Source organism: Oryzias latipes, chromosome 21 (assembly GCF_053564925.1).
Source record: "Oryzias latipes strain Hd-rR chromosome 21, Olatipes_Hd-rR_3.1".
Taxonomy (NCBI): domain Eukaryota; kingdom Metazoa; phylum Chordata; class Actinopteri; order Beloniformes; family Adrianichthyidae; genus Oryzias; species Oryzias latipes.
In genome coordinates this window covers 19,623,696-19,646,082 of record NC_136257.1, presented here as the reverse complement: position 1 = coordinate 19,646,082, position 22,387 = coordinate 19,623,696, and the positions used below count along the sequence as shown (strand labels likewise).

Sequence of the window (22,387 nt, the reverse complement as noted above, 5' to 3'; positions counted from 1 at the left end):
CCAGATGACACAACACTGCAGAAAAGGGGAAACAAAGTTGGACTTGACCTCATTTGTTTCCTGGTAAAAGAGAAGAAAAAGAAGTAACCAAGTATAAATAGCACACGTCTCCCTAACCCAGACCAGTGGGTCTAATTATAAACACAGTATCTGTGCCAGCCGTACAGATACTGAACATCCTTTCACTGAATCACACATATGTTTTTATGGTAAATACAGCAAAGTGCAAACGGCAGGGAATATAATCTGTATACAAGCTCTGACGGCTCTCAGGAGACAACTCCCTCTGAGCGACAAGCTGCTGTTTAAGAAAACCCAAAATAGACAATTTTCAGAGATGGGAAACCAAATGTGTGAAACCATGTTGAAGGTATCAGCGGAGTCTTCTAAAGTTAAAGCAAACACAAAAGAAAGACTGTATGTAAACCCCTCAGTGTTTCACGTGGACTCAAGTTTCAAAGTAGAGGCTCTTTTCAAATGCACAGATGACATTTCCTTTGTGACATTTTTGCACCCAGATACTAGTAGTGTTTTCTGCTAAAGCAGAATAGTGAATAAAGCCTTAGATTCAGAATAACTACATAAGTATTGGTCTTAAAGTGTCTTAGATCTCAAAACTGCTTGCTTTAGCAAAAAACAAGCAGACTAGGTTTGTGTTCAAAGTGAAGAAACGAGGGAAAATTCACCTTAATTTGCAACAATGGAACAGGTTTTTAAAAAATTGCATAGGTCAGTGCTGGTAAAACATTGGAAGAGAGAAATAAAGTAAATCTGTGGTCAACTTTACAACCTTTAGTCTTAAATGAACAGAATTTAAGGAAAATGTCAAATCTGGTCCATTCCAGATTAGGTGAGAACAACAACTTGTGTCCTTTATCAAGGAAAAACTTGCAGAAGTGAAAGACCAGCATCCATTACTCTTTATCAGTACTCTGAAAAATGTATCAGCAAATGTAATTTAATGGCTGATTTTCATCACAAGGGGTTACAAAATCAGATTTTTTTCCTCTTTTTGCTGGTCTGGAGCAATGAAGAAGTTATACAAGTTGTTTTAATGTTTGAAGACTCAAAAAGTTCAGCAAGTGGAATTGAAACGTCTTGAACCCTGGTGGTGGTTTCAATTCATAAAACTGCATCTGATCAAACCGCAATGTTACTCTAACAACCTTGTGCAGTTAAGTGAATATAACAAGTAAGAGTGAAACTCAGCATATCAGCAGAAAAACCTTCCAGAGGAAATGGACAGACGTGGGGACATTGATCTAGGACGTTAGCTCCAGAATAACAGCCCTCTTCACAATGTTTTTGAAACAGCAGTTTTGTGTCAGCTCCTGATTCACAATTTGAATAAAGAAAATCTCAGAAATGCAATTTTGAGCTTAATTTTCTAAGCTTGATTTTATATGTCCTCCATCATCCGAAAAATGCGATAGAAACATGTTAAAAACACCAAAAACATGATTATCATCAGAGTGGGCCTTTAATGACAAATTGTGATAATGAAATATTCATTTTAACTATGATGTTTTAAAACTTGCGCTTTTACAAGAATTTACAAAGACTTCAGACTCGACTTGGACTTGTATAAAAGGGACTTGTCTAGAAATAGAGGACTGAGAGTTTGAGCCTCCTTTGTTGCCACAGCGTCTAATCAACATGTAGCTGTTGAACCATCATAAACTGAACATGAAAATATCAGTGAAGCTACCAACCTTGAACTTTTTCTTTCATTTAACCCAAACTAGAAGTCTCCTTTCACTCACAGATGGTACATTAAAGATGAGAAGGTCGAAGCAGCTGCTTAAAAACTAAAACAAAGGATGGAAAAGCGGAGCTTCTGGAGCATCCTTGTTGCAAAAAAAGCCAGAGATTGAAAAATACAATATTTTTTACCAGCAGTGAAGTTGTGGACTTAAAAAAAAAATAAACTGATGTTTTCAAATTAGCATAATTTGGGCAGAAAATTCTTTCCCCTTTCTACAAGTGAGAAAGCGAGCTTTTCTGCCTGGGGAGAAAATATTTGAAAAAGATCGGAGGTCAGTTTTTGTTTTTTGCAGCACTTCTGCTCTCAGGAGGTAAAAAGCTGCTTGATTTGCAGAAAGAGTTGGATGAAGCTGAACTTCAGATTACTCAGCCACCCACAGTCAGGTCACCGCTGGTTCACAAAGCTGCTGCTTGCAGATGGGGCTCGATCGAGTTCTCTTCAGAAGGACTCTGCACACAGATGGCTGATGTGCCACAAGAAGAAATAAGAGCACACTTTTAGCTGCTGGAGAAAAGAAAAAATGTCGGCTCTCTCACAAGGAAAGACATTTACAAGCTATAACTTTTTCATTATTGGAAATTGGCATATTCTGAACAACCTTTTGAACAAGGGAGAAGGTCATCATGAGCTCCAAGTACAAAAACCGATTGAAGTTTCCCTTCAGAAACAATAGATAAACTATGACGCATCAGTATTTAAAAGCAATCATTGTTCTCCGCTAAATGAAGAGCGGAGGAACCTGAAGCAAAATATGTCTTTCTGGGATTTAAAAAAAAATCTTTTTCCTTTTAACAGCTAACAGGTGTGTGTGTGCAGCAAAAATATATCTGAAACAGCTGCGAGGCCAGCAGTGCACTGTGAACACAGGTTCTGTGTTGCCAACACAAACCTTAAAAATCTAAAGGGTTTTACCAGTTCATTTTTTTTTCTTAACTTGTCCTGTCCAACAGCTGGGCAACCAGATGAGAGCTGAGGGCCTCTTGTGTTGGACATATTTTACTTTAACAACAGGGGTTATGAATCTTCAGACAAACCAGAGGTATGTCTGAATTTTCGATCCCTTTTGTAATTGAGGCCAAACTTTATTAATTTTAATCGAATTTGAAAATCTTTGGTGTTGGACCGGACAGAAAAAGAAAGGAGGGAAGAAGAGAGAGGGATGTTAAAGAGGGGGGGATAGGAGGGTAATTATAGAAAGGGGGGGGGGGGATAGGAGGGTGATTATAGAAAGGGGGGGGACCATGAAGCAGCATAAAGCAACAAGTCTCTGGATGGTTATACTCATTACGGTGAGGTTCAGATGTAATACAGGTTTATAAGGGCGGGGCCTGTCCACACACTAAAATGTTATAAACACACCTGTTGGCTCCAAAAATGTTCACATGTCAACATGTACACAATACATATACTGTTCACACACGCATACTTATGCCTTCAAACCAACTAGTGTGAAATATTTCATTCTGTCACACAAACTATTAGTGCAAAGGTGAGCTAACACCTGTGCTCAAGTGAGTGTTTATGTTAATGTTCTTCTAAAATGGATGCTGGAATGTAAAAAGAAGGAGGGAGAGTGCCCAGCCATCCCCACACCAAGACCCCCGCCGCCGCCGCCGCCGCAGCAGCAGCCTGAACCCCCCAACGCCCGCACAGCAGCAGATAAAGAACAACCGCCCCCCGGGCGATCATATCCGCCTCCCAGGCCAGCAGGACCACCACGGGGGCCCCCAGAGCCAGAGAGCAGGAAAGACATGGGGGAACGGTGAGTGCAGCTCTGGCCCAACCAGGAGAGCAGTCCCCCCCCGCCACGCCGGGAGGGCCCAACGCGGGCCTCCGCCCCAGAAGAGCACCCACAGTCCCAGACGAGCACCTCATCACCACAATTGATGGGGGACCTTCTTGCTGTGAGGCAAGAGCGTTAACCACCACATCACCATGCTTCATAGGTTAATTGGTCACCCTAAATTGTCCCTAGGTGGGAATGTGCATGGGTGTCCCGTCCAGGATGTCCCCTGGCTTCGCCCACGAGTGGCCGGGGTCAGGCTCCGGCAGTCCCGTGACCCCGAAAGGGACAAAACGGCTTAGAAGATAGATGAATGAAATTATGCATACAGAAATAGTATACCAACGGTATACAAAAAAAAATGAAATAGAGCAAAAATAAAATCTCAGATTTTTTTTTTTTTTTATTCGATTTCCGTTTTTCCCCCCCGATTCCCCTCCCCCATACTTAAGGAAAGCAATAAGTACAAATGGCGCACAACTTAAAGAAAATTTTGCTTTTATTTAATCAAATGCAAGACAAATGTAACCCCATTTCTGGGATGAATAATAAAGAAATGAACACACTCTTGGGATCAAAGTTAAGTATAAGATTTTTCTTCTCACTCCCTTTTGGACTTGTGAGGTTCATATAATTTTCTTGTTTTACATAATTTATGTCTTATTTTTGTTATTCTACACTTGTTTTACTTGTCCAAAATAAAAAGGTTACTTACTTACTTACATAAAGTCCCAGCTGTGTTTTAAGTCACACTTTGTAGTCTAGACTAAAAGGAGACAAACATTCACCTTGAGAGTAGCACCATTTTCTAAAGGATTAACAATACAGCACATATCTGGGGTCCAAGGTTTTAATTCAATTAATAAACCCCGTCTTCTCCACGGAGAAGATGATGAAGCAACAGGAGTTGGGGTTTGGGGAGCCAAAAATGCGCCATTACACAAAAACTTGATTTAGTTATTTTTGAAATCGTCCGTAACAAAAATTCGAATTATTTCATTCAATCGATTTTTCGCCCAGGCCTAACTTCCATGTTGGAAAAAGGCCCAGGAAAATAACTAATATTTATGTAAAAAGAAAAGGTTCTTTTGTGTGCCATCATCAAATACATGGATATAGTTTACTATGAAAGGCTTAAGAATAGCATGGTATAGGCCCTTTAATAAAATACGGATCCAAGAACGGACATTTCATCTTGAAAGGTAACTTATAATAACCGAATAGATAACAATTATAGACTGAATATTTGAAGTACCCATATTTACCTTCCTAAAGCACAAGAGGAATCTTGTATATTAATGCAACATATGAACAATTCTTCAGATAATCATAGCATAAAGAATACGCTAACCAGTCAACTAAACTCATATCACTTCAAACACTAAATTCATATAATTCTTTATCCTCTGTGTCGCTTTGAAACGACCCTGCCAATGCCGGCGTAAAGGCCCGTACACACCGGGACGAATATTCGCCAGGCGTTATTCGCCAGCGTTTTTCGCCACGTTTTTTGTGTTCACACCCAAGACTGAGCGGCGCTTCTTTCGTCAGTAGCAAATACTGCTACATACATCTTATGTGCCCCCTAGTGGTTATTAGTGGGAAACTAACAAACATCAGATTTTTTACCTCAAATTGACCAAACTATGCAAAAGAACGCAACTTATACTTCAAAATATACGGCAAGTAAAAATGTAGTTGGTCTGATCAACATTTGTCCCTCAAAACTTGATCAAATTTGATGTTTTCTGCCTCCCATCAGTGCACTTTTGTGTGCACACACAAATAAAAACTCACCAAAGAGGTAAGTCACTATGACACTGTGCTAATTTATAAACACACATGCAGATAAGATCTACAGAAATATTAAATAAAAGTACAAAGTTATGGGTTTTAGGTGATGCTTTTTATTTTTAGTTCGATTTTTATTATTGATTTTCTTTTTTAGTTTCTAGGAAAAATATACTCATGTATGCAATTCCAGAAATTCAAGGATTAAAAGAAAAATGCTGGTCAAAAAGCAGGTGCGCTGGCCTCGGTCACCATAGTAACCTTCACATTCCAACCTGACATCATGTCTCACATAGCGTTCCATCAACCGCCTGCACGAGTCTCTCAAGGCTACAGTACACGTCAGCGATCTCCCTAATGCTCATCTTTGCCTTTTTCCACCAATGGATGCAATTATGTGCAATTACTGGCTTGTTAGTGCCTGAGTGCAGCGTCTAAAAACACTCCCACACACATGTGCGCACAGATGCACGGAATTTTCCTGCAAAGTTACAATTTTCACACAGGGTCATGGACTAGACCGCAACCATTCAGATATCCCCCCCCCATTTCCTCTTTTACAAAGCTCAGTTGAATGTTTAATATTGAATAAAAATGTTTCACCAAACACAGACAAATGAAGTAAAAAAAGAAAAAAAAAAAAAGGAAAGGAAAAAATTGACCACCGCCAAGTGCAGCTCAAGGCGTCTGTGTGTGGGAGGAACACTTGAGACGAACAGTAGATTCTTGCACATTAGCTTCAATCTGAAACTCTTGCATTGTACAGTTATGTCCTCGATGTGGTCGACACCCTGAGTATTGATTCAATATCCTAATTCTCCTACGCATTTATATCAGGCAGTACTTTATAAAACTCACAAACAAACAGAAATTCATAGTCTGTGCAACATCACATCATGTCTGTGACACAGCAGAGTCCAAATGATCTTACACAAAAGCTCTACTCATTCTTTTAACCTTCTGTAAATCTTATTTTTATCATGCATCTGTTCATCTGAAAAGTTTGATGCATGGAAATTGTTTTCCATTTTCAGAACCATAAAATGAACAAATCAATACATTTCTTATATGAGAAAATCAAATATGTGTGACAAACGTATCTGTGCTTCATAATTCTGTGCTGAGCTTGAAGTTTCAGTTCCAAATTTCACAAAAAATTCTTGCAGCTGTGTTGTAATCCGCTATAATGTACAAAGAAGTGGACAAATCCCACGTAGAAAAAGGTTTGTGAGATTTGTTTGTCCAGGATTAGACTGACATGATGAATGAAATATAAAAAGAAAATTGAAAGTAAAACATCCTGAGTACTCAAATTGTTAAGAATTAGGGGCAGATGCAAAATATGCACTTTAAAGGGCTCCTTTGTGACAGGAAATACACTGGACGGGCAACAAGCTCCCTGCTGCATTCACTTATAGACGACTTGATCCTTGTACATGTTCCTTTTCCTCATCCGAGCTGTCATCTAGCACAAAACTGTACGGCTGGATAGCTCCAATATTGCTCGCCATTTTTGTTGCACCAGTAATGTTAATTTGAAAGTATGAGGGGCTGTAAGCTAGCGGGACAGTGTTAACAAAGGAATGATGGGAAGTGAGGACAGGCCCATAACTCCAAGGTGAAATTCTAAAGAACTCTAATGAACTGCTGCTCTGCAGAAACTATGTCCTAGAAAAAGGTTTTTTGATTTTGGCTAAAAACAGCAAAATCATAATTAAAAGACCACTGGGAACACTTTTGAAACAGATCAAAAGATTGTAGCGGGACTTAAACAGGATAAATGAAAGAAGAGTGAGGATGACGTGTGTTGTTTCAATATTCATGTTTATCTAGTAAAAATGTCTAATTTTAAAATGTTTTTTTTTTTTAAATAGTAGGGGAAAAAACACTTTCATTGGTATTTCAGAAACACACAAAAAAGGTCATGATCTGAGTTATGAGACCTTAATTTAGAAAAGAAACACACTGCTCAGTTCAGGTACTGTATATAGCTCAAGTTTGACACCGGACATGTTCAATGGTGTCTTTCTACATGACAGTTGGTCTTCAAGACAAAACGCAGTGCTTCAGCCAAAGGGCAGTGTGCAACAGAACAAGCTGAATGGACCATTATCTGGCTTTACTGCGTTTGAGGCCTGAGGCATAAAGGTCAAACACGCTGTAATCTGCACATTTATCAGAAGGTTGACCCACACAAGCAAAAGGACAGTGGCCTTTTCCCATTACTTAGAAACCTCAGTCAACCTACAGGGTCTGAGCTTTTACCTTTACAGGTTGAACAACACACCAGAAGGGTAATAGTTTTATGATATGCAATGCATTATTACTGATGAACATGAGAAGATTAAACAGTTGTTTTGCTTTTATTTTCTTTAAAAAACATCAGATTTAAACATACAGAGTTTTCAAATTTACAGAAATTCCCCAAGTTTGATTTTTACAAAGAGGCCTTTGGTCAGAACTAAATAAAAATAAAGTCAGAGGAGATGGTGGAAGCTGGAATGTGGAGGAGTCTGCCTGAGGTGGACACACAATCATGTAACTAAAGATAACAAATGAGCAAACAAATTCTCTGTAATCCTTTATAACTGCAGAAACAGAAAAACCAGGGATTATTTCCACAATTCTTACAAAAATCTCAAACATTTTCTACGTTTTTATAGCAAATCTTTGGCCATTAAAAGTATTTAACTTGCAGCTTTTTTAGACAAAACTTTTTGGAAGAAGAACTTAGAGCAAAATCTGCAGCCATGACAAAATGTAATAAATGTAAATATCAATCTAACTTCTTTTTTTTTTCTTAACAAATCAAGAAACCACCACCAGTCTGAAATATCCATTTATCATAATGAGCAATTACACTGTCAAGAAGATAGCACCATCTTATTTCAACTTCATTATTTATTTATTTGATTCCTAAACAATGTAGTACTTAATATCTGAAATGGGTTTAATATATTGGTGTTTTGTATTACTTTTATTGTTTTTATTTTTTATATATTTGAAGTATTTAAAGAATTTGGTTAAACCACAAATGAAACACATTCCAACATGATGCCCAACTCTTAATACAGTCTTAAAATGTTTGAATCAAGTTGGTGACAGTTTTCTATAAATATTACAATAGTTTTCTGGATTCTAGTTTGAAGGATTTCATAGGGTATGAATAAAATGACTCAAGCTCTTTAATCCACCTTTTAGAGAAGTAGGGATGTAAGAATTATTTGACTTTATCAATTAATTGGTTTATATTCCTACAATCCAACCAGATCGATCTGCCAGAGGCAAGTTGTTCATTGAATCAACCTTTACAATTGTTATATTTTTTCAAAGTGAAATAGATAGATTATAATCAATGCACAACCTTCACTGTCCAGTACCCAGTTATTTATCTTTGAATCCCACTGGTTGAAGTTTTGACTAAAGATGTCCCAGATCAATTTTAGGAGATTGGATGGAATCAAATCGTTCAAAATGAACCAATATCAACTATAAATCATATCAGCAACCACAAATTATGATATTGATTGTCATCTTTCAACCACCTTCCAATAACATACATTTGGCTCATTTCTTTCCAATTGCAGTTTTGTTCCACTGTGCCCCATAGCAGTCCAGAGGGATCATTCTAACAGGTGCCTTGACATGAGAAGAAACCTCGCATGCAGGTGACACACGAGCAAGTGCTGCAGGTTAATCATGACTTCTACATGGAAAGCATTTCAACCAGCTGGTGTGTGTGTGTGGGGGGGGGGGGGTCTTCCACATTAATCAAAGACTAACTATGGTTAATTTACACTGCAAATATTTGAAGCAAAATTAAAACATACTCTGCATGTTCCAGCAGAGATCAGAAGAACAATTAGGTGAACCAAAGGCCAGCGAACTCCTTTTATTAATACTATCCATCGGATTTACACACTACAACAAAAGCATGGTGTGCAAAGATCAAGAAAATGTGAACAAGCACCAATGAAAGCTACTTAAGATTCAAATACACACAGAGTGATTATTTTTCTTAAAAAGCAGAGAATCTAGCAGAGGAAGAGAGAAAGACAACTGTAAGGGTGAGGAGGTCAGTCTTCCTCCCCCTCATCTTCATTTCTCACCTCTATCTGCTTTGACGCCCTTTCCTCAAAGCTCTGACCTCCCTAACGGTCCAACAACAAACAGCTTGCCGCCCACAAGAGCTCCATCCTCCATCACCGACTCCAGCTGTCAGCGCTAGTTAGGTTTTTTGGCTTCTCGCACGGAAAAACCAACACAATGGGACAATGCATGTAGATTAGACTTGGACCTTCATCTGCCCCAATATTGACATTGCTACTCGTTACTGTTTAACGGCTGCTGCCAGCAGCTGTATCCATCTTTCACTCCAAGGTCGGCCTGAAAGCTCCATTCAAAAGCAACAAAAGCCGCTTTTTTCCTCAAATCACAATATTTTACTCGCAGCAGGAAAGGTTAGCGTTATAGGAGCTCAGGCGGGTCATGTCATCCCTCCTCTTCTCTTTTATGCATTTCATTATTAACTAGATTTTTCATTTTAAACCTTTACAGCTGTGACCTTATTTCAAAAGCAGGGAGCTCCCAGCAGCAGTTTGGGGTTGATGGGTACAATACTGACATGAAACAGAAAAAAATAACATATACTTCAGGTACTGTACATATACTACACAAGACAGGAAAGGAAACCTTTGCATTATACAGTTTTCCTTTAAATAAAACACATTAGGGATCAGTCATTAGTGTTTTAGAGAAAAAACTGTGAAGTTGACATTCATCGGTCTACGAGTGCAGGAGGCAGTAATGTCTTGCCCCATGCACAGAAACAAGTCCATCATCCATGAAAGACATTGTCTTTTGAATCTGAAGCCCTGCTACACACAAATGCAAGAACGCTTCTCCAGAACAGGAATGCAACACTGAGGTCAGAACAGAAAAATGTATAAAAGGGAGCCTCAACGGATGCATACATGCTGCTAATTTATTTTCTTATTTTTTACAAAATATCATAGCACCTCAATGTTCAACATGAAATCTTTCTATTTAATGTTACTCAAGTGTTTTCTTTGACATCATTTCCCTTTTTAAAATAAAAACAAAAATGACACTTTTTGGCCAAATCCGAATTCCTTGCAGGGGCATTTGGAACTTTAGTGTTGTGTACTTTCCAAGCGCTGGCAGCTACGCACTAAAGTAAATGACTGGTGACTAACAATGACGTCATCAAGTAATAGTCACGTCCAGATCTGAAGACACTATTTCTCCATAACTCTCCCCTTGGAGGGCTAAATGTAGGGGTAGGGAGAAGAGGTAAGGAATGAATTTGGATTCTGCCTTGTTTCAAATCCATTTCACGCTTAGGTTTTATAAAATGATTTGTTAAAAATTATGAAATTGATTGATTTATAACTGTAATGAAAAAAGCAAAAAGCAAAATCATGGTGATGTCTTTTTTTAATTGAAATGAAAAATTCTGACCTTAAAGTTGGACTCCAACAGCTTCATTCTTTTCTAAAGAAATACTTCTAAAAAGATTATCTTAGATCAAACATTTATTTCTTTTGCTTTTGGGAAATTTGGATGTAAAAACTTAGCTCTGGGATTGACCCAGACTTTTCTAAACAAGATTAAGTCAAAATACAATTTTTAATCTAAAGATACATTTGTTTTCAAAATACTCAATATTACAAAACAGAACTTAATTAAAAAGCATGGTACTTGAACTAAGATAGGGAAAATGCTAAATAAAATCCTGTCTTTACATTAGCCATCAAATTATCTGAGGACACACCACACTTAAACATGCATAAATGTCACTGCATGGGCTCACTAAATGTCAAAGGCTTTTGGACTTTATTTCAAGGACAGACGACATTAAAACACTTACCGGTACTGCAAAACGTTTTTCCGTGCATGTGCTTGTTGGATTTAAAATGATAAATATGAAAGAAAACTTAATGAAATATAAGCTTTGTTTTATTGTGTTCTACTTGGAAAAGAACAAGGGTTTTATCCAATTAGATAAGTTGTGGGTTGATTTCCAAAAGAGCAGTAGATATGGAGAGAAATTAGACTCAGTCGGATTTGTGCGTGCGTAATTCTTGATTTGTGCGTAAATTAGGATTTGTGTATGCATATTCTTGCTTTGTGCGTGCGTAGATTTGTGCATAAATTTGGATTTGTGTGTGATTTGTTACTTGCGCACAAATCAAGAATTACGCACGCACAAATCCGACTGAGTCTAATTTCTCTCCATAAGTAGATTTTTTACGAGGGTTTCCAAAACCAGATTTCAAAAATAAAAGCTTTAGTGCTATTTTTTTTAAACTTTTGATCTGTATGTAATACGTTTTCTTTTTTTTTTACGTGGTTGCTAAAAAGGTAAAGTTCTCTGGACTGGTAAGAAAAAAGGAGTGCACACAGACACACAACTTGTGTATGACTCCAATTATAGCTATTTCTTTTATCCAATCACTCATTCTAAGGCAGGGGTGTCAAACTCATTTTGGTTCGGGGGCTGCATTCAACCCGTCTGATCCCAAGTGGGCCGGACCAGTGACATAAAAGAAAAAAATGTTTTTTTTTACTGAGTTGGAAAAAAAGCCTCAGCCAACATGGTAGCCTAATCATTTATTATTACAGATTCATTTACAGAGGCCAATGGATGTAAAATAAAATGCATTTCACTTAAAAAATTGGTTTAATTAATTTTTATTCAGACTGAATATTTTACATCTGACACTGAATCAATCCTTATCATAAACTCTTTATGGTGAGTCTCATAGTGGTACTGAATGTTGTATTCTTTGAGCACCTGTTGATGACATACATGCAGGTTTTGCTTTCAACTCTGTAAACAAATAAAACTTTGTCCATTTTTCCTGGAAAACTCAGGACTTCAACCCTTTTTTTCTTTTTGACAACATTTTGGTCATTAGGGTGTCACTACTGATCATTCTTATAACAATGTAACAGCAGTGGGCTTGCGGGGAACCAAAATAAATCTTATTCAGACACAGTCCCCCTAGTGGCGGAATTGCGCATGGACTAGAAACGTGCTTGTTTTTTTTTTTTAAACATTCTTATTTTTACTCTTTATGAATGGGCCGGATTTAACCATCTGGCGGGCCGGATACGGCCCGTGGGCCGTATGTTTGACACCCTTGTTCTAAGGTGTAAAAAGGCAGATTTTATGAGCTTCTGAAGGTTTTTTTCACGACTGTTGTTTGTAAAAGATGTAAACCATAAACACTGATGATGCAGCTAAAGTTTCCAGTGATGCACCACTTTGTAAACTAACTGCATCTATATAAAGCAAACAGCAGCGATGTAAATATGGCCTGTGTATGGACACTAATGGCTTCTGACAGGAATTACAAAAACATATGTAATGACGGCATTTTTGCATCTCTGCGCATTAGGAGAAATAGGCCCATAGATAGTAAAGCATCCTCATTTTGTGGTCATTACAAGCCTTCTTAGGATATTTTCTCATTCGGCATAATGCAGGGAATTATTAACATTAGTTTATATTTTGCTACAGCAGTATGTCAATAGCGGGTCATAATGACAAGGAAGAATTCTGTATGGGGCTGAAGGAAGGCCAAGATTGGATCTCCAAATATAAATTTCCATTAAAGCTGACGTCGTTCGGGCCCAGAGGCTGCTTCATTAAGGAAATGTAATGATTCCATTCGTTATATTCCGACCTTTGCGACTCATCCACCCGCTCGTTTTGATCTAATGTGGATAAACTGCATCCAGATGCAACGGGAGGCGGCTTTCATGTCCTACCAGCAGGTGGGCAGTTTAATTTCTTACAGGCGGGGGGGCCTGTGAGAAATCTAGTCTTTTTATTCGTACATTTACAGTTAATAACAGAACATGTATTTTTATTGTAATTTTCAATAAAAACGTGCCTCATATCCTGGGGCGTCAGGTACTTTATTCCAGCACTAAATTCTTTAGGATCCATAGATAGGGTTTTTTAGATCTCAACATATTGGTTTCTGGTGGCTGGACAAACACCTCAGACTCTGCCATGTTTGTGATTTTTCCTAAGATGTTTTCCATTTTGCTGCTGTCCTGCAGGAGAAAGTTGCCACTTTATAGGAGAGATACTGCAGTGTCTGTGTGCCAGGATGCAAGAATTTCTCAGTGGTTTATTGCACAGCAACAGGACAGATGTTGTTTCTTGTTAGGGCAGCTTTAGTTCTGGAGGGAAAACCGCAGTCTGTCAGTTTCTGGCTCCAGTGGTCGACATGTTGAAACCTCCTGGGGTGAGGCATTGAATGCCACACTGTCCTTAAAATGTATTTTTTAAACAATATATGAAATGAACGATATCTAATATACATTACAGAGTGAATATTTTATTACTATAGTTTATTAAAATGTTTTAAATGCTAATAAAATGGTGACATTCTCTTTTTCTTTTGAGCATTAACTCTAGTTTCACAGATGCTAAACCTCCACACACTGACTCTCATGGTAAATGAAGGCACAGATTGACAGCTCTGAGCTCTTAGAAGACCCTATTTTAAGTTGTTGCCATGCCAGCTTCATAGCAGTCAGTGACTCCATGTAAAAGCGCAGCTCTAAGAGCAGCACCATGAATTATTCACTGCCTTTAACAGCGAGGGCGAGTCCTCCCTAACAGCATTTTCAGAAACGCTGAAATGCCCAAAATCTGTCACTTCGATAAAGAGATTCAACAGATTCTAACAGACTTTCAATGGTTTCCTTCAATGAGACGGTTTTAATGAACAGGAGGCAGAAAACAGGTCAAATCCTCCCACAATCCTCTCTGCTGCCTCTCGCCCTCGTTTGCAATTCCAATTGAGCGTCGGTAAGAACAATTCAGCTAATTACCTATGATTTTTTTCTATTTCTTTTTAAATCACAGCAGAACACAGAGATGTCCCTCTTGTATCTTCTCCATGACCAACACACACACAGACACACAGATACAAAGAAAGGCAGAGTGTGAGTCACCTGCATCAATGTACACAGCAGCTGCACATTGTATCTAAGTGCTTCATTTTAAATGACTGTGCAGTCACCGCCTTCGGGGTGAATCTGCAACAGTTGTGAGGGTAAGTGGCTGATCACCTGTTGCATCAGTCTAAACCACCTGTTACTCACTTTGGAGTTTAACATAAATTCTCATCGATTTATTTTCATGCACAATGCCACCTAAAACAAAAAAGCAGGAGTGTGTAGCCTCAACTTTCAGATGAGAAGAATCATCTTTCATTTAGTATCAAAACAAACAAAAAGTTAAAAAGTATATTCAACTTTCCTACTTTATGCCAATTAACAGCTTTGTGGCCAACCCTTATTGTTTAAAGTCCCACTTCAACTGTATTTTGGTCTATTGTCAAATAATGATTGTACCATTTTTAGCCACAAAAAAAAAAGACTTGTCGTTTTCTAGGACGTTTCTGCATAGTGGCAGGAGTTCATTAGAAATTCGCCTTTAAATTGTGTGTAGGACTTGGTCCAGAGTAAGCCTGCCCCCATTTCCCATCATCCCTTTGTTTACATTCTCTCCCACTAGCTTACAGCCCCTTACAACCCCAACCTGACATTAAAGCATTAAAATAAAACAAAAATGGCGAGTAATATTGGAGGTATCCAGCCGTAACGTTTGGAGCTACAATAAATGTCAGCTCTGGATGCATCAGAATGGAGCAGAGCAGGGAGCTTGTGGCCCGCCGACTGTAACTTCTAGGTCACTGCTACAAGCTTTTTCAAATTGTATTTTTTCCTTCTGCTCCTGATTCAAAACGATTTTAATAATACTCAGAAATGGGATTTCAAGCTTAATGTTCTTTATACATGTCCATCATCAGAAAAACGCCATAAGAACATGTTAAAAAAAACATTATTTTCATTGGAGCACGTCTTTAATTTATGGTATCCATTTTTGGCAATAATGCTGCTAAGATTATTTACTATTACTTTTAAAAAAAAGTCATTGTCATTATTTAAGAGACAAAATGTCTCATTCCAAATAGTTTTTGAACCTAATTAGCTGTGGATTTACAAAGGTCTTTCTATCTAGCTTCTATTTAAAAGCTGCATCTGCAAATGGATCAACAGCAGTCATTAGTTTTCTTCTTCATTCCTGCAGCAGCCGGATACTCCTGAGTGTTCAGCCTGCCCTCAGGCAAAGTACAGGAACCGAGGACATGAGCATCCTGACAAAGCGGACTCGCACAGCATCTGGTAGCCTGCACTGACAAATGCGGCAGGTATTCATTGTCTGATTTGTGCACAATTGATGATAAATTATGCAAACTGATAGGCGATGTGTCCCTTGAGTGAAACCCCAACTAAAGTAGGTTACAAAGCAACTGCACTGAAATACTTCTGCTTTTGGGGTCAAAACCAAATCAGACCAGCTGTATATGGAATTTCATGCACATTCTTCTTTATTTACCTTTCTAAGTGCAGCTAAACTAACATTTAACCACATGTTTCATAAGAAGAAGGTGCGGAGAAACAAGAGATTATTTTTTCTTTTGATCACTTAAAATTGTTTCTTAAAGCTGAGTTTAGCTTTCTTTCGGTTCAATGTCAAAATTAGTAGTGATTTGTCTCTTTGGTTAATGTGTTTAAGTTATGTTTGTTATTTGTAGATTCCCACCTTGTAGGTCCGATGAGCCAGTTTAAAACCCCCTTAGTGTATCCTGCTGGATGAGTCAGTTTTAGTTTGTTTGAGGAATTTGTTTGTGATTTCCTTAGTGACATTTGGTTAAGTTGACCCCATTTTATTTTGGGGCCATTCATAAGTTGGTAATAGTTATGTTGGAAAATAAAAAACTTTTTTTTAACATCTTTTCTCCTGTGGCTCACAATCTCTAAATGGTTTATCAAAGCTATTTTCGATCATTTTCCAAATGATAAAACCAAATAGAAAAAAGGAAATCTGGCCAACAAGACTCACGTGATAACAGGTAAAAACTGAGGGCGTAACAATTAATGAATCAATACATTCCTACGAACCAACCAGATCAATCTGTCTGAGCCAAGTTGTTAATTGACTTGACCTATACCATTATAAAACATTTTCAAAATGAAATAAATTGCTTATATCAATATTAGGAAATACCATTTGGATTGAGGTACAGTATATTTACTAGAGCGTAAAAACGACCAAGTGCTTCACACGTGATGGCAGCAGAAAATGATCAAGCCATCATTACAGTGCAATGTATGGAGACACTTTGACTTTAGCAGAGACTTGTACAATGTGGTAAAATGTTCTAACAACGTCCCCTTTGGATTATTTGGATCTGGAAAAATAACAGTGGGTTGAACTTAATGAAGCTAAAATGTTAAACAGAGATTCTTGTTAACTTGTTTGTTTGTACACAAATCTAATTTACTTTTTATTATCTTTGGCTAAAGATGTCCAGGATGAATTTTAAGTCAGTGATCAAATCGTTCAAAATGAACCAAAATCCACGATGAAATGTATCAGCAACCACAAATTATTATGTTAATCAAATCTTTGTTAAAGTGAATCATTCCACCCATAGTACAAACATTGACAGGAAGGTAGAAAGGTTAAAACACTACGTTACAGCTGATTGAGTCATCAGACCAGCACATACATGTAAATACACATAAATGCTGGGCCCTCATGTTTCCTCATGTTTAACATGAAGTGTGATGATTTCTTTGCACTAGGAGAGACAGCCGTGTGAAGCACACTCACAGCGTGAATGCTGTGTCCTTTCATTTTTTTTTGTGTGTGTGTAAATGGCCAGTCTTTTGCAGTTCCCAAACAGCGGGACACCTTTTCAAAACATTGCCAAAAGAAAGAAAATCTGCCCCTAATGGCCAAACTGTAATCGACTGCAGTTGATTCTTTTTTCCTCAACCTTAAATTATTGCAATCAATCAATGTGTCCACTCACCAGGGCAGAGACCACTGCTGGCTATCTTCAGAGAAACCCCAACAGGATATTTACATGAATTTAATCATTTAATTTGCATTAGCAGGGCTCCATCAGATTAACAACAAGCGAAAAAGACAAACCTCGCCTCAACAAACCATCACTCTTCTCAGACAGTCAGAAGTAATGATGGGAGGTAAATCAGACGTGTGTGTGCAAATAGAGTTTTGAATTCATGCTCACAAGTCTGACTATTTTCCTGTGCAAAGATTATAAAAGCCCAACCACCCCCTAACTTCCATCTGGTGAGAGGATGGTTTAGGTGCGGGTTTGACACCTTTTTTTTTTTGCCAAAGATAATTAAGGACTGAGAGAAAAAGAGTCCTCACTATTCTGTTGTTTGCTCACATACTCCCTTTTCCTCCTCCCTGAAATGTGACGCTGTCTGCACACCCACTCTTAAAGAGAGACACAGAGAGAGGGAGAGTGGAGAGGAGGGACACGGATCGGCACACAGAGCCAGCTTGCAGCTCCTACTTCACTGTAGCTGCTCTGCCAGACAACACTCAGCCATCCACATCACACTCTCTCAAACACATTTGCTCTCTCAGCCGACAACACCCTCTCAATTTCTCAGCTGCATCAAACGTCCAAACGACAAGGTGAAAACAAACCCCACGCACAGACACCAGCTCTGAGGAGGAGGCTGGACTGAAGCTGGAGGGGCTGACTGGAGAATGGAATGGAACCTCAGAAGGATGGAGAGTGAACTGAGGCACATCAATCCGGACCTGCTGCAGCCCAGCAAAAGCTTCAAGAAGCCCTCTTCCGGCACCATCACCCTCAATGTAGGGGGGTTTCTTTACACCGCCCATCGGACCACCCTTTCCAAGCACCTCGGGTCCTTTCTGGAGGAGGTGGCCAATGGTAAAAAGCCGGTTCAACACACAGATTCTATGGGCAATCCCTTCATTGACAGAGATGGTCCTGTTTTTCGCCACGTGCTCAACTACCTCCGGACCGGTGAGCTCCAGCTGCCTGATGACTTCCGTGAGGCAGGGCTGCTGCGCAGAGAGGCCGACTTCTACCGCCTGAGCCAGCTGGTGGAGGCCGTGGTCGAGTGGGAAAATCAACGAGCAGCCCAGCGAGAACCCGCGTTTTTGGAGGTGACAGACAGCCACGAGAGGTCGCAGGGCCTCAAGGTGTACTGCAGCGACGCCACCTTCATTGAGAAGGTTAAGGGACGGCTGGTGCAGATCTCCAAGAGCCGCTTGGACGGCTTCCCAGAAGAATTTGTGGTGTCATCAAATGTGATCCAGTTTCGCCACTTCATCAAGTCTGAGCCGGGCTCACGGCTCGTGCTGAAGGAGGACAGCACGTTCGTGTGCACTCTAGACTGTCTGAAACTAGAAACAGTGATGCTAGCACTTAAATCGGGGTTCAAGTTGGTCACCAGCCTCGACAGCAGTAAAGGCTCTGTGGTGGCAGCGGAGGCCCTGCACTTTGTCAAGTAAGATGAAGAGAAATGCAGGAATCAGAGAGAAGGCAGAAGGGAAAGTACTGCCATATTTCATATTCACTCCACTAATGTCAGGTATTGGTTTGAGTCTTGTAAAATGTGTATTATGTGAATTAGTAGATAAAATAAAAGGTGAGCTGGACTGTTTAGGACAGACTTTACTAATGAAGCTTTGGGCGGTTGTTTTTAGCAGAACCATGTTTTGGCATTTGCCGAATTTGCACTGCTCTGTATTATTGTATTGTAGAATCCAGAAAGATCCTGATAGCACAAAAGCCCCGGTGACATGGACGACAAGCCACAAACCAATCTTCACGCGGAAAATACTGCACTTCAAGTTCCATCAATACATGTGTGCTTTTGTCAGTGGCTGCAAAAACGGAAAAAACAGCCCCTTCATAAAAAGCCTGTGATGTGCACTGTTGTGCCATTCAGCTTTTACTACAGCCTGTGTGTGTGCGCGTGTGTGTGCCTCGCCGTACACGGTGTGTGTGAGTGTTTCTGTTTTATTAGCTTGAGTTTTTTAGTTCGATTTGAAAAGCAGAGCTCACTGAAGGCAGGCTTAGGCCAACACACAAACGTTTAATTAACTGTTAAAGTTTAGGAGCAAAGAGCTGTGATTATTGCAAGGGCTTAGAATCTTGCATGATGCATGTGCACAGAAATCCTTTTTAAAAAGTGTGTTTTGTAAGTGCCGTGAGCCTCTGTGAAGCCAGTACCACAAAAATGCCTATTTCTTTAAATGTGAATATTTTACAAATAAAATGGATTTAAACAAGCAGTTTGTAGTTTCTTTGAAATCCTGGGTTTATTATATAAAACAAGTATTAATTTGTTTGCATGCGGAGGTCATTTATTGCAAAACTAATTATTCAGGGAATGTAGAAAATTATAATCTGTAATTGTTTACTCCAATTATAATAATCTACCTCCTGTGAAATGGACATGAGCAATATTACAATACCTCACATGGTAAACTTTGTTTTCACAGAATATGAAGCCTAAAATACACTACACATGACAAACATGACTCATTTTCCATCTAAAATAGTTTGACTTTTAGTTAATGTTTTATCAGAAGTATAAAGTAAAGATTGAAGAGACCCTAAACTTGATGAAATTATGTTTGTGTTGTGTTATTAGAGCATCTGTTGATGTCATTCTGTCCTGAGGACAGCACTTTGATCTGCAAAAGCAGAAATGTCCTGCTTTCAAAAGGCTTTCTTCCTCTGCTGAAAGTTCCTAAAGCTCTCACACTGTAGCACTGATATATAGGGATGCAGAAATAGCATTAAAAATATATTTGCATAAATAAAATTAATATCTCTTTAAAAAATGTGCAATATTTTTAACTCTGCAAACACTTACTAAAAGTCATTAAACGAGAAATCACCATAAAAGATGACACTTCTAACAAAAATATGGATTTAAGTACTAAAATGTACTTATCAGTAAATCTTACACCTCTTATCCTAAATATGATCTTAGGATAATCAGAGAGAATGTTTTCACTGCAGTGTCTTTACAAAAGCATCAGAGTAGTGGCGTCATATGAACATGGTCATTGTTCCATTCTTTTGAAAGTGAGGATCCTGTAAGTGCTGTCAAGATGTTTGAAATGACCACATTTACATGTTCAAGCTAAAAGACGGGTTCAAACACTGTGTGGGCACAGTTACATCAGCTATAAACCAGATACTAATGTGTTCGGTGAGTGTGCTTTGGTTAAAAAAAAAGAAAAGAAACTGAACATCAATAAAAGCCTTTTAAATGCCAACTGAAAGTAGTGAGATTACATAGGAGAACTATTTCTATTTCCCCCTTTGCCAAGAAGCCACACACATTGCTACAATAATCACCAGAATGATCCTGGAAATCAAGACACTTTAATTTTTTTGTTCTATTGAATCCAAAACAGAACTGTTAGTATTTCATCCCTTCATGTAAAATAATAAAGAAGCAGCTTACAGGCTTTTACATTTTTAAACTGGGTATTTTTTTTAGATAAATTGTGTATTTTAGATAAATATAGGCTCCAAAAATGATAAATTAGCCAAGTTGAGAGAACTCTCACAGGAGTTCAACAAGAGTGTCACAATGAAGATTTTCCCAAATACCAACAATAAATAAATAAAAGCTTGTTTTTATCATTAGAAACTATGCTTTGAGATTGACTGCAGTCTTTTTCATTGTTTGTGTCCATCAGAAGACGGGCATTAATTGCTCTAAAATCTGGCTTCAGTGATAGACTAAATTGAGCTAAATAAATTGCATTTTGAACTGATTTACAATCTAAAAACTAAAATGATCAAAGATTTTTTTGTTTGTGTTCTATTTGAATGCAATACTTCCACACTTTAAGCCACTGTGAAATTTCCTTCGGTCCATTGCAGCTTGACCAGTCATACATAAAATAGAAAACAGGCTGCCACGTATTATAACTTCAGCCATTAAATGATTAAGCTCCGTAACTACTGCTAGACCCCCCCCCCCCCCCATCAGATCGTTTGTTATTTAACTTTTAAAAGAACAACAAATTATGGTTATAAATACCCCCATTATTCCTTTTCATTATCACTCATTATTAGAGTGCCTTTAAAACAAATTATAAAATAAAAGAAGCAACAGAACAGAAAGATCCACAAAGGTCAGGTTACATGAAGTCATCCTAATGTTTAAGTAAACTACATATTTGTAAAGCTAATGTAGTTCCCCGACTTAAGTCGAGATGTCAAATAAGATTTTTTAGGGGGGCATTCAGGTGGTTGGACCAAAGATGATAAATATGATCCACTTGAACAGTAGAATGCTATAATGTAAAGGTCTGACTATGAATAAGAAGCTCTTTTACTCATCGATGATGCCTGTGCCAAACGCAAAACAAGCCCAGCCTGGCTTGAACCCAAACAATGTGAAGCCGGCATGCGTCATGATTCATTTATGGAAGCTTGTGGGAGTGGAAATCTTTAAATTTAATTATCCTGGACATTGGACAGCATTAACCCCATCTTCTTACTGCAAAGGGAGATCCTTTTGTCATCAAAGTTCAGGCTTCTTTTTTGCTGCCTGAACGAACTTTTAATTGCAGAGCATTCGTCTGTAGGGAGCCGCTATCAGCTGGCTTGAAATGAACACCGTCACTCTTTTTACCGCTTACTGTGATTCCCCCGCCTGAGACCAAAAGCATCTGCTCTGGCAGACAATGTCGCAAAATCAACCAACCCTCCCTCAGGTTGAAAAAGCCAGCTTTCAAGCCTGACAGCAGGAGAACAAAATGCACTGTAAACATGAAAAAGGCTCCAAACAGTCCAGATAATGTGACCCTTCAGGATGGGGTTCCCTCTGTGGAGCGCAACGCAAGCTCTGGCATTTTGCTGTAACATTCAGCCCGCTCTTAAATGCAGATCAGTTCCATGCATTTTTTATGATGGTGGCAGGTTGACTGTATGTTTTAAGGGATCGGTCTGAAGTAAAAGTGATGAAAGTGTAATGGAGGCAGCATGAGACGCACAGCAGCGCAGATAAGATAAGCATTATCAGCTGGAGGAAAAACACAACCACCCTCTATCTCGATCCTTTCACCTGTTGCCAAGCGAGCTCAAGTCCTCCATGCTGTCAAA

At 38.7% G+C, this 22,387-nt stretch overlaps 2 protein-coding genes across 3 annotated transcripts in view; one reads left to right on the top strand and one right to left on the bottom strand.

The window, feature by feature from the left end:
* The window catches only part of LOC101164354 (general transcription factor IIF subunit 2), a 49,652-nt gene that overhangs the window by 6,447 nt on the left and 20,818 nt on the right, over nucleotides 1–22,387 (bottom strand). The window lies entirely within an intron of this gene.
* On the top strand, nucleotides 17,726–19,545 carry kctd4 (potassium channel tetramerization domain containing 4). The gene has a single exon (XM_004081688.5). The coding sequence runs from the start codon at nucleotides 17,986–17,988 to the stop codon at nucleotides 18,760–18,762; it is 777 nt and encodes a 258-aa protein (XP_004081736.1). The 5' UTR covers nucleotides 17,726–17,985; the 3' UTR covers nucleotides 18,763–19,545.

Bases quoted from the DNA above. Each gene is read 5' to 3' on its own strand.
- kctd4 (XM_004081688.5), top strand. From the start codon at position 17,986: ATGGAATGGAACCTCAGAAGGATGGAGAGTGAACTGAGGCACATCAAT.